The sequence below is a fragment of the Haemaphysalis longicornis genome, unplaced genomic scaffold (assembly GCF_048455015.1).
Source record: "Haemaphysalis longicornis isolate Haplotype H1 unplaced genomic scaffold, Haemaphysalis longicornis Haplotype H1 scaffold_10, whole genome shotgun sequence".
Classification (NCBI taxonomy): domain Eukaryota; kingdom Metazoa; phylum Arthropoda; class Arachnida; order Ixodida; family Ixodidae; genus Haemaphysalis; species Haemaphysalis longicornis.
In genome coordinates, this window is record NW_027526204.1 from 3,303,796 (window position 1) to 3,316,572 (window position 12,777).

The 12,777-nt window shown below is 47.7% G+C and overlaps 1 protein-coding gene across 2 annotated transcripts in view; it reads right to left on the reverse strand.

The window, feature by feature from the left end:
* Positions 1-8,134, reverse strand: part of Kin17 (kin17 DNA and RNA binding protein) — a 61,907-nt gene extending 53,773 nt beyond the window's left edge. The window contains exons 1-6 of one of the 2 annotated variants that reach the window (XM_077688782.1): positions 7,959-8,134; positions 7,749-7,869; positions 6,018-6,112; positions 5,242-5,285; positions 4,774-4,939; positions 2,908-3,101 (exon numbers count right to left, since the gene is read on the reverse strand). In XM_077688782.1, the coding sequence (XP_077544908.1) occupies positions 2,908-3,101; positions 4,774-4,939; positions 5,242-5,285; positions 6,018-6,112; positions 7,749-7,862 (613 nt within the window). In that variant the 5' untranslated portion in view covers positions 7,863-7,869; positions 7,959-8,134. The remainder of the gene's footprint in view (positions 1-2,907; positions 3,102-4,773; positions 4,940-5,241; positions 5,286-6,017; positions 6,113-7,748; positions 7,870-7,958) is intronic. The other variant, XM_077688781.1, reaches the window with a different exon arrangement.
* Between the last annotated feature and the right edge of the window lie 4,643 nt (positions 8,135-12,777).

Genomic DNA, 12,777 nt, shown 5'->3' on the forward strand with positions numbered 1-12,777 from the left:
AGAAGTCGAGCTTTTTTTGTAAAACTATTCCAAAATTCAGGTTTTTCTGGTTAAATCTAAAGCTGTACTCAGTAGTACACTCAGTTTATTTTATCAAAAAGTATAACAAGCTTCTCAACTCTAAAGCGCTAAAATTGGGGTTCGTTTCGAGCCAGTCATCGAGGTGACATCAGGGTTTTCTAGCAAATACTCTCCAATATTTGGCATTTAACCGTACTTTCAGGGGTGCCGCAGGGATCAGTCCTTGGGCCTACACTTTTTCTTATTTACATAAATGATATCTATTCGTACGCAGAACCTGGAGTGACTGTTCGGCTTTTTGCCGACGATTGTGTAATTTATACCACTGTGCATGAAACTGATGACCAATTGCGACTAAATTCATCTCTTTCTAACATCGTTGCCTGGTGCGATACATGGGGGATGAAAGCTACCGCAAGTAAAACGACATTCATTACAATAACTCAAAAAAAGATACCTCGGTATTTTACTTACAGTCTAGGGGAATAATCTTGGCGTTACGCTGACATCTGACTTAAGGTGGACCGCCCATATTGATAACGTCTGCTCCAAGGCATATAGGCAACTGGGTTTTTTACGCTGAAAACTTTCCAGAGCAGTGCCTGATGTGAAACTCACTGCATACAAGAGCCTCGTACGACCTATTCTTGAGTACTGCAGCATGGTCTGGAACCCTTATCAGGCGAACCTGTCTTACAAACTTGAACGAATCCAGAACATGGCTCTCCGGTTTATTTATTCCAAATATTCGAGGCAACAAAGTATAAGTGATTTGCGCACCCAAGCGCACATTCCAACTTTGGAATGCAGGCGTTGGGTCGCCGATTTAAGGTTTATGTTCGGGCTTTATCACCGCGGTTTGAAATTGGATAGAGACGAGTATCTCAAACCACCTTATCATCATTCCAGTCGTACAAACCACAGTAAATGTGTGAGGCCATTCATTTCCCATTGTGACACATTTAAATATTCTTTCTTTCTGAGGGCTATCGAAATGTGGAATGGGTTACCGCGTAAGGTTGTAAGTATGAATTGTGTCGACGGTTTTGCTGAAACAGTCAAGGAACTTTGGTTACGCAGCAATGCATAAACATGCACCATGTATCTTTTTTGTTTAATTTTGTGTCTGCAATGTATACTGGCTTCATGTTAGTTGTGTATAAACTCTGCGTTGGGTGTTTCCTTTTTTGCATTTGCTTTTTTGCGTTCAGTTGCTCATCAGTGTTTTGTTTATGTATACGCTCTGACGATCTTGTAAGCTACTCTTGTGTTTCTCTTTTATGCCTACCCCTGTATGGGCCTAACCAAGGCTCACAGTATCAATAAATAAAAAAAAATAGAAAATTTGTTAGGAAATGAATCAGTAATGATGACAGCAATGAGCATTGATAACTTGTAAGAAATAAAGATTCTATTCCCAGAAAGCTTGTCTTGGATTTTTTACGCATCATTGTTTTTGTACATAATCATCTGCATGTGCAGCAAGTCAGCTGTCTGATCGTTGAACGTCGAACAGCTGGGGGAAAGTCCTCTCGACCTCACAGCTTCCATAAGCTAAGCACAACAATGTCAGTGCAGCATCTGCCAGCCTGGGGTGGCGAGAGGATAGCAGAGAGGCCTGCCGGCATGCTGCTCTGCGGGGATGCAAATAAAAGAAGCGGAAGGAAAAGGGAAAAAAAAGGACGCAGAGTGTATTTTTGAGACCGTGAGTGCGACACATGAAAAGTCTAGATGGTTGCATAGTGTGAGGATTTTCCAGTCCAAGTATATCACATCAGCGACCCCACTTTATGGACATAATCAAATAAGGTAATGCGGCTAGCACTTTCCGCTGAGACAAGGCAGAAGGCCATGGTGCCCGAAGGCCTTTTAAAGTTAGGAAACTGTGGTTGAGGCACTCCATCTTCTGTGCAAGGTCGTTTCTTGCTTGACTGTATGCAGGGCGTTCCACTAAGATATGCTCGAGTGTTTCCAGAGAACCGCAGTTGTCGCAATAAGGGTTCGAGGTTAGGCTGAGGCAGTACCGGTAAGTGACAGCCACATTGGGACGTAATCGGTCATGCCAGCAATAAATGCGCTTGAAAGCTCTGTTTATAGGCTTCACTTCCAGCAAGTACTGGTTGAGGACGGAGGAATGTCACTGCACGATTTCCGATCGCTACTTTGAAAAGGTCCATTCCGGGAGAAATGGGGTTTAACCGGACTCTCTTTAAACATGTTCGAGGTGTGAAAATCAAAATCGGGTAAAACCGGGCAGTACACAAAGATGAACAACCCCAATTGTAACCCGAATGAATGCATGACAACTCTTGGCCCGGGGCGAGTTTTGTTCATTGGTTGCCGGTCATAGTTTCACGGCGAATGCAGTCATGCCATCCCTTCCAAAGCCATTTTGGCAACAAACAAAAAAGGGGTGGGGGAAGAACACGCTATAAAATACGGCACGTGTGCCCACTAAGATAGAACAATCACCATAGCAAGTTTTGATTGTGGGGTTCAATGTGCTGATGCTACATGCCATAGTGGAGGGCTCCGCATTAATTTTGACCACCTGTGGATCTTTAACGTGCGCCGAAATCTCAAGCACACGAGCTTTTCGCATTTCGCCTCCATCAGAAAAGTGGCCGCCCAGGCCGGAAATCGGAACCTGTCCCCTTGGACTCAGCAGCACAACGCCATAGGCACTGAGTTTTATTGCGCTAGTTAGGTAGTTGGGACTAGGCTAAATGGAGATTTGACAACGACTGGACCCCTGGTAACTAGCAGTTGCCAAAACACACTTACTGCCAACATCCCCACTCAACCCTGGGCCCGCACTAGTCAGCTTCAACGTTCGCGACCAACCCCCACCCCATCACAAACCGCACGGAGGGAGAGAGGGGGCACCTTTCTCCTCCTCGTTGTCCCGCTTGAGCTCGGTGAAGTCTGCGGCCTCCTGCTCCTGGCGCTTGCGCTCCCGGTCCCGCTCGATCTGCCGGTCGATAAACCGAGCAATGCGGTCCTGGTCGTCCAGGTCCAGCTTCTCCTTCTTGGCCAGCGACTCCTGCCGCCGGATCGTGTCCGGGTCGCGGTCGATGTACCTGCATCCACGCACTTTCATCCACTACTGCCCAGGGGGACACAGCCGAGCTCACCCGCCAGTGAACACGTGCACCGCGCGTTCATTTCAGAGAACACGTGCCAGCGCCTTTGCATAGTGTAGAAGAAGCTACCATTGCCATCATGAGCCCACTCATGTCCACTGCCACACGAATGCCTCTCCCACAACCTTCCAACAGCTCCTGCCTGGTCTGGGCCATTTTCCACCCCTCGCCCCTCCTGTCAAACTCTGGTGTGGCCCCGTATCTTGGAAGCCATTCTGTCAGCCCGGAGGTTTTCTGCTTCACGCACCATTCATTTGAACTAGCAAGAGCAAGTGCTCCACTTGGGTTGCTTCCCTGATCCAGGGCAAAACAAAATGAACCACAGGGACCGAAAAAGGGCTCTTCTCGAGTGCGGAAAAATGTTATCTAACCAACCCTCTGGATAACGCGTGCTCTTTTCCTTTTTATACCATGATGTTTCCACACCAGAGCTACAGTGCGCAACCTGGCAGAGTGCTGCCAACTATACTCGGTGACAACTTAAGAACGGCACCGGAAGTTGCCGCTGTGCCTTATCACCGTAGCCAGACGTTTCTCTGCGCGGCGCAAGTAGGGCGTTACTGGGGATATACTGAACATGGGGCGAGCCGTTCCCGCGATTTTTTGGACTTAATATGCTTATAAATGACTCCAGGGACGACAAACAAACTGTGTGAGACAAGGCAGACGATATCACGCATTCATAGCAAACCCCTTTCAAAACACGCGCGCACTGACGTCACGGGTCCGGCTACATGAGGTGGTGCCGTTCTTGAGTAGTCACCGAGTGTAGCTCAGACCACTCACTCAACATTTTTATGGGCTTCCTCCTCACAACCACGACCATCAGAGCCTTCCCACGAGTTGCTAAATGCCAATGCTGAGTGGCAGCACAGTGGAGCGCATCAATCAAACACCCGTACAGAATCCCTTTTTACTTCAGCTTGGCTATTTCTTATGACACAACAATCACAGAAAAAGCCTTCAAGAGAGCTGCTGAATGACCACATAGGTAATGGCACAAAAAGAGAGAACAGTTGATGCACACATTGTCCAAGAAACCCAAAAAGTGGCTTTCTGGACACCAGATGGATTTCAGGTCTTGGGAGACTGGACAAGACTCTTACAAGAAGAATGAGCAGAAAGTGAAAACTGCGCAAGTGAAAACAATGTCCCAAAGGCATTTCTGGTCACACTTGATGCGTTCCCCAACACCATGGCCGCGTAATAATTATTTGTCGCTTATTTCGCACAGTACATTTTCCTCTTCCAAGCTGCCGCTTTGCGTCCCATCTTGTAACTGCCCCTGACTTTTGTTTCTGCACCGTGTGCAACGAGTTACTCGAGAATCATGTTTAGGGCTTCCGCACAATCATTTTCTGTGGCGTTTGACATGCACACATTTTGAGGATGCGTAAAATGAGGATGATGTAAAATGAGGATAAGGTAAAACAATGGAAAGCAAATTTTCCAAGCTTGAGGGAGGGCTTTGCACCTTCACATGGCTTTGCACCTCTGCCAGAAAGTGCACAGTTTACTTTGAAGTTACCCCAATGTCGTCACAGTAAAAACAAGCAGCAAAAAAGCACAAACGTGGGAAAAAAACAGGCACCAGCCTCGGGGCACTCACGTGATGAACCATCCTTTCTCGGTCTCATCGACGACACAGTGCCCCTCGCGTCCGAGCCACTTGACGAAGGAGGTGAGCGTGAGCCAGCGAGTAGCGTTCATGTGCAGGTGCTGCTTGTCCGCTATGTACTCCTGGTACACCTGGTTGGCGTGCACTCGCTTGGTCCCTGCACGTCCATCAAGGGGCACAGAGTGAAGCCACCCCTGCCAAGTGCTCCTTTAGGACTCGCAACCGCCAACAAGTGCTCCCGCCACCAAAACCTCAAAGAAGACAGCAGAGAAATCACAAGCAAAGCACGCACACGCCATGCAGCACACCCGTTTGGCACAAGAGAAGCGCTGCTGACATGCAGAATTGAGTGACACCACGGTGGTTCTCACAACCCCTACTCTACCTAAACACACCAGTTCTAAGAAGCTACACCCCCCGATCTCCTCTTTTCTGAAGCAAACAGGCATGGCCTCTCACCAAAGCGTCTCTTGAGAAGCTCCAGAAAGGTGTCCGCAAATTCCCTGAAATCAGGCAGAGAAAGGTTACTCTCCGCGGTAAAGAATAGCTTCCAGTTTTCTTATCTGCTGCGCATGAGTACCGCAACAAAGCACGTGTGAATCCCCGAACAATGAATGCACAGGTTACAAGAAACAAAGCAAGACCAGATTCATCCAACAGTAACCTATGCACGTGAAAACTAAAACGACACCCATTCTTAAAGGAGTACTGGCCAGAAAGTTCAAAGTTCCCAGGAAGTTTCAACCGCAGCTGTTCACAATAACATACTGTAAATCAATTTGAACACGTGAGAAAGCGCAACGCAGATACCCTTTCGACATCGGCATCAGCATGACGCAATAGGCTCCTCGCCCCAAACTGCCGATGCCAGGGCTTCCGTGACGTAGCCAAAGCACTGGCTACTGTTGGCGGAAAGAAGGGTGAGCACAGGTGTCCCCTTTTCTTTGTCCCCGTCATATTATCACTGTTCAAAGTATGCAACCATAACAACTAGCTCAACTTTCATGACTGCTAAAGATATTATGGGGCATAGCTAACCAAGAGTAGAGACAACATGAATGCCAAAGTAACAAAGTCCTGACAACTCAGGCCAACTCATCTTTGAACGGCCAAAAGGAATGCGAAAACAAGATGCCAAAACAAGCTGGCATTGTTGCAAGAGACTATTTTCGCACAGTGAGAATATGCCTGAAGCAAATTTTCGAAAAAAGGCAGGTTGCACGAGGTACACTTACTTTGAGAAGCTTCCGAGGTATTTTCCTGGGCACTCAGCAAAGAGCAGCAACTGGCGCTGGTGCGATTCAGACATTGTGTGACACTTGAAGCCATTCTGCAATCATTTAAACGGGAACAAAGATTTAAAAGTGGGAAAGTGTACGGCACTTGAAGCCGTTCCGCCATTACTGATGGGATGAGAGAAAAAAGAAGAACCAATCGGCCTCACAGGTGCGAACGAGTTATGTAACAGTGTGATTTTTAAAACAACTGTCGTTGTTCGCACCAACTGAAGCGATTCGTTTGGTAAAACTTAAGCGCAATTTAACAAGGACGATAGAAAAAAGACAAACACAAGCGCTCAGAGTGCTTGTCTTTTTTCCTATCGTCCTTGTTAAATCGCGCTCTAAGTTTTACCAAATATGCACCCACTTGCCCAACAGTCCGTTCTACTAAAGCGATTCCGTTTATACCGGTAACCAAGAGGACAACGAAAGTCCACCACCTAGAAGAATCCGAGCTTTAATTACAGCAGTAGATTTTCAGGAAACACACACACGAGTGCAAAAGAAACTCGTGTTAATTCACGTCGCACCTTAGAGAAGAAGGGTCAAAAGAATCGCGATGCTTCAACCACATGGTAGCTAGTGTGTTGGAGCAAATCCGCTCGCCACGTAAAAGCGGCTGGAAACCAAACAGGAAGGGGACATTACTTTCACAAAAGCACAGCCTGATCACATGGCAACTGAGGGACTGTGCAGGGCTGCTACATGCATGTTCTGCCACTCTGCGGTTCATTAAGTGCCGTCTCGGGTTAGCGCCTACACCCATGCTTACACCCAATGTTTATTTAGTGACACTAGTTATAGAACTTTCCATGGCACTCGCCGCAGCGCGCCGGTGAATTCACTGCCCACCGCCAGTTTCGGGTTCTTTTTCATGGCTGTTGCTCAGAGCGCACACCAGTTCACTCGGGTATCCCACAGGGCTCCGTCCTTGGGCCAGTGTTTTTCAGCAACTTCATCAATGACATAACCAACAACCTCGAGTCCATGCCCCTACTGTACAGGGGGGATTAAAAGAAATGCGAACAACGGAGCGCACAGCCTCCGATACATGCCGCACCGTCTGGCTGCAAAGTCAGCAAACTGCGCGCATGTGTAGTTGTTTCAGAACGTTTGAGACTGTGGCCTACTGTCAGGGGAAATGCTTGATAAAAAAGCAACGCCAGCCGTTTATTTTGAGGCGTCTTTTCACGCTGCGCCGCCACTGAACAGGATGTTCGTTGAAGGGCATCATGCTAGCTGCAATCAGCCTGCTGCGCGTTTGGCTCCCGAATGTAGGAGATAACAGGATGCTCAGTGGCGACAGACCATAAAAAGACTCCTCAAAATAAATTACCTGAGTCGCTTCTTTATCAAGCATTTCCCCTAGCACTCTCAAACGCTCTGAATGAACTACGCCTGCGCGCAGTTTACTGAAAGAGCAGCCAGACGGTGCGGCATGCGCCGGAGGCTGTGCGCTCCGTTCGTATTTCTTTTAATTCCCCCTGTACGCTGACTATGTCACCCTCATCCAACCGATCCGAATCCACTCCTCTCTCTCTCTACATCCTTTTCATCCCCTCCGTCCTTTTCTTGCACTGTAAAAGTCGGCGTGCTGGGCCCTTCGGTGTGGGCCTTTGGCCTTTCCAAAACACCCCAGCCCTACTGGGTTGAAAGTATTGTTATCGTAATTGTCGCAGTACGTACCTCGTCTCGACACTGCTTCTGACACATTTGGCAGTACCACCGCAGTTTCTGCAGGCCTTTCGACTTGATTCTGTTGGCGATCCCTTTCGGGCTGAACGGATCATGCTTGGGCATTATTCCCCTGAAAGGCAAGAGACCGCGTTCAATGGAGAGCTCGCGGTCGTAGTAGCCACGCAGGTCTGGAAACTGTTAAGCAGGGGACGCTTGTACCGTAGAGTTGCGGTCCTTCCAAAGCAGAATCGGCGGCGTGTTTTTTTCTTAGTCACACTTTGATTTCAGGGCACGGACGGGAACAAATACGAGCGAGCATGCTACGTACTTTCGCTCGCCCAAACTACAGCACTCAAACGCAGCCACAGACGCAGCTGACTGGACCAATGGATTGGATTGGCTAACTACAGTAGTACTTATGAGCATAGTAAGAAAATTTATGTTTGAAAAATATTCTTTATAAAATAGTATTGAACGTTTATGTACGAAATAGCGGTTTGATGCAAATAATTTAGCCTCAATATCAGCGACATTTACAGACATAGGGTCTATTCGTTTCACCTGCACCACGTGAACCAGTTCAGGCGGTGCAGCACTTCGCCGTTCGTTTCAGTGGTGCAGCTCGCGGCACCTGAACCGCGCCGTTCGATTCACCGGTGGTGCTGACGGGTGCAGGACGAGTTCACGGCTTTGCCTGCCCTCCCTGCCGAGGAGGTGCAGAAGCAGACGAAAAAAGTGCCGGGCTGGTTCCGCCGATGGCGGAACCCACTTTGCACCTCTGTGAACTGGTTCAAGAGGTGCAGGCTGAATCGAATAGACCCATAGAGTTAATGTTTACAGACCCTGACCCTAATTCGTAAGTTTGAAACAGCGGGACTTTCGAACGTACAGAGGGCAGCACTATAACTATAACATTTCACGAAAACTATTGTGTCAATCTGAAGTCTTGAGCATATATTTTGATCTCAACGTCTTTTGCGACACGTTTTTGTCCGCAGTTTTGAGCAGTAACCAGTTGAATTTGAACTCAGTGTGTTGCGCATTGAATAGTATTGAACGTTCATGTACGAAATAGCAGTTTGATGCAAATAATTTAGCCCCAATATCAGCGACATTTGCGCTGATTTGCGCAATATTGCGCATTGAACAAGGGTGTTGCGCACTGTACCATTGTTGCGGTTGAGTTCAGGAAACTATGCTTCAAGCAGTTCTAACCCCGCAAAACATGCCCGCGATATCAGTAGTCCTGGCAGTCTGCTGGCACCTTCAAGCAAGGACGAAGTGCCTGCAAGTTTCCAACCTGGTATTCCCCGCTTTTCTAGTTGTTCCATGCACTCTGAGTACAGATGCACGGCCGCTGGATGAGCGCACGCAAGGTGCGGCCTGCCGCGTCGCCCGGATTTCAACGGGCGAGGGCGTGAGCGGCGGTGTTTACGTTTGCCGCCGCTTGACTCCCTCGTGGCGTTAGCGTTCGGGGACTGGTTTCGGGACGGAGCGGGGTGGTCCCCGTAGGCGAGCGCTTGCGCCGACTGAGAGACAGCCAGCGCACGGGTTTTAAAAGATGTTGTCATTCCTGGGCTATTCAACCGCGAAAATTGTCTGACCGTATGTATGTATGTCTGCCAGTCTGTCGCTCGATCCAACCGCCCGGCCGTGACTGAAGCAGCCAGAAGTTACAATAATTCTTGAATGAGATATAGGCAATACATTTTCAATCTAACAAATCTAAAAACATGCCCCATATTCGACAACATTGTTAAAAAAAGATAATAACCACGGGTTAGCTTTGTCTGAAAACGTCTCACACACAGCACGTAAACCGCGTTGCACAGTTTAAAGCCGCAAGTTGATTAGTTACAGTTCAAGCGGCAGGCTCTATGGCGGCAGGTATATGGTGGGAATTTATTCGTCCGAAATTTCAAAAAATGTCACCTTTTCTCGGGAAACGCGGTGTCGACACACGGGAGAGCGATGAATATTTGTCGGCGATGGATTAATTGCTTGCCTTAAAGACACGTACTTCTTTGAAAAAAATGTAGGCCGGGCGGAATGCGCACCTCATAAAACGAGAACACGCGATAGGATGGTTGAAAAAGGATTTGAAAAGACTAGACATTTTGCTATGCGTGGCTTTTGATACTCAAGTATACTGGCTCGATCATGTCTTGCCGCGCATAGAGATTTGGGTTGTTTCATTTTCGCAGGCACGACAATGCCTTTAAACGCGCTACTGAAAACTTTATGAGAGAGGTTGTATAGAAAGAAAAATAAATGCACCGCGCTGTGTTCAAGAGACAGTGCGTACGGTCCACGCTCCTAGCTGCTAAGCATTTTTCAAACTTTGCGATGAGAACTAGTGCTAGGTGCATTTCCTCCGTTATTTCATCGCCGATTCAAACCCACATGCATTTATATCTGAAGCTAGCGGTCGGGCTCCTGGAGCAGCACAAGTATGTGCTCAAATTAGCGCGCGCGCGCTCTAAAGACGTTGCGATAGTTTTGCTCTGTGAACATAGCTGCGCTTCAATTCGAATCAATTTTCGTAGCGTAAGAAAATTTTCACATACGTTATTATTACGTCAGCTTACTTTTTTGAGTACCCCCCAAGTAGCACAGAACATTAGAATAACGTTATCTGGAAGTTGCGAAAGTTTAAATAACGTTAAATGTTACGTGGCAATGTTTATGTAACGTTTAAAAAAAACATTCAATGTTTATGTTATGTTAGAAACGTTATTTTTACGTTGAAAACAAACATGTATGTTAACGTTTTGTTCCCAACATTTATTTAACGTTTAGGAAACAACTTAAAACCAATGTTAGAAATGCTAATGTTATTACAATGCTTATGACTCAACATTAAAGTAATGTAAATATACAAACATTATAACAACGTTCAGGGCATGTTCAGGAAACAACTTATGACCAATGTTAGAAATGGTAACGTTATTACAATGCTCAGGACTCAACATTAAAGTAATGTAAAAATTCAAACATTATAATAACGTTCAGAGCATGTTCACGGCAGAACATTAATGGGATGTAAAAATCAGTGGCGTAGCCAGGGGGGGGCTGACCGGGCTTCAGCCCCCCCCCGAAAATTTTCCGGCCGTCGCCGGTCTGCCTATATATGCCTGGTACGTCGCCTGCGAACAAAGCTGCATATCCTTTGAAAGTGCCACTAGTAGAAGCATTCACGACTCAATGTCTTCCCTACGCAAGGGTGTTTACACAAAACCACGGCCGGACTCGATGAGTCGAGTCCGGCCGTGACAAAATGAAGCCCCTGAAGGGTGCGAACCGCTGAGGGATGATTGCGGAGGGGGGCAGCCCTGAAAGCCACGGCGCCTTCAGGTAAGCTCAGCGCACGGGACGACACAGGCATGCGTTGTGTCCCTTTGTGCGAGACATGTGGCAACACAGAGAATAATAGGCCGGCTGAGTACTTCTCAGCAGAGGAGATTGACTCGGCCGGGGAAGCAAGGAGTGGTCCGCACTAACTCGCGGCGAAAAAAAAAGAGGGACCGCCGGTCATTGATGGTTGAAGACTGGTACGATGCAGGCCCGTAAGGGAACAGACGATCTTTGTATGTTAAGCAGAACAACGTGCACGCGGCGGTGGCTGACCACGGCCGCTCCATCTCCTAGAAAAGGGGAGATCAAGCGGCCGTGGGCACGTGCACATTCAAGACTCGTACGTGCAAGGTAACTGAAGAATGCGATGGGGCTACGTAATGGATGAAACATGCAGTTTAGCTGGATGAATGTCGTGCGCGGGCAAAGGGCCTTTGCGAATGAGACACACAGCAAGGTACGCCCCTCTTCCTCGCGTCAGCCCTTCATTCTTCCTTTTTCACGTTTCTGTCGAGCCCGGGAGGGTTTTGTTGGAGTGGGCTCAGCTTCAGACGGCGATGCTGCGACAATCAATTTCACCCCTGCGATTAGGCAGCTTTGTTCGGCGGTATTCTCCCCTAACCTAGGAAACTGGAGAACAGCGGTTCGACAAAAAAGGCGCGCTGCAGCTCCCCGAGCCAGTCCCAGACTTTATCCTAAATGTGAAGGCACCGCGGTCACCAGCCCTGCCACAGGCAGACGACGTCGCGAGAGTAACAACGATCAGGTGGCCATATTCTACCTCGATCACAACTAAAGCCCCTCCACTGCGTCCACGGCCGCTTTTTCTCTGGACGGCGGCTGCCCAGAGCAGTGTATATTAAGGGCCTGAAACACAACGGCAATATGTCGCGAGGATAGAAGCGCCCCTGGTTTTGAGAAGCTCATGTTCCAAGTGCCAACACCCAAAAGAGGCCTCGAATTGTAAGTCATTTCCTTCCAGTGATTAATCCTTCCATGATCACTGATGTCTTTTGATGATGGAGGTTGCATTGTACGTTAAGTTGTGCTGTGCAGATCAGTTATGCATTCTCTGATATTTAAATAATAATTTCTTTATATTTATATGATGCCCCAGTACCTTGCGCCTGCGAGCTAAAATTGTGTATTTCGTTTTATTCCGAATGCAGTATTTGCGTTTGAATTGGTTGTTAAAAGCGCCACGGTGGAGCGGATAGGTGATTTTGAATGAGGGAAAACGTAAATTCAACTCCTGTAGGGTTGCCACCTGCCCGGTTTTGGACCGGCCCGACCAGTTTTTTAAACAGCGGGCCGGTTGCCGGTCCATACTTAAAACCGGCCGTCATTGGCCGGTTTTTTGGCCCTCGTTTTGGCGTTTTATAAGCGTAAATTCAACAGCTAAGACGATAAATATATGTGTCGACAAGCTGCGCAAAGACGCGCGAGCAGAGAAAATACGCGGACGAGCGCGCTGCCCGAGATGAAGGGGGAACTAAGATAGGAACAAAACAACGAAATGCTGCCGCCGCGGTCAGAAATTGCGGTTACTTTTCAGTAAAGCACATACAAAGCAATAACCAAGCTCTCAATCACTTTCAGTACAAATGTTATGTTGATTTCTCTCTAAGAAAACTATACAATAAATGGCGCCGCATGTAAAAACCGTGACGTATTTTCTAAACAC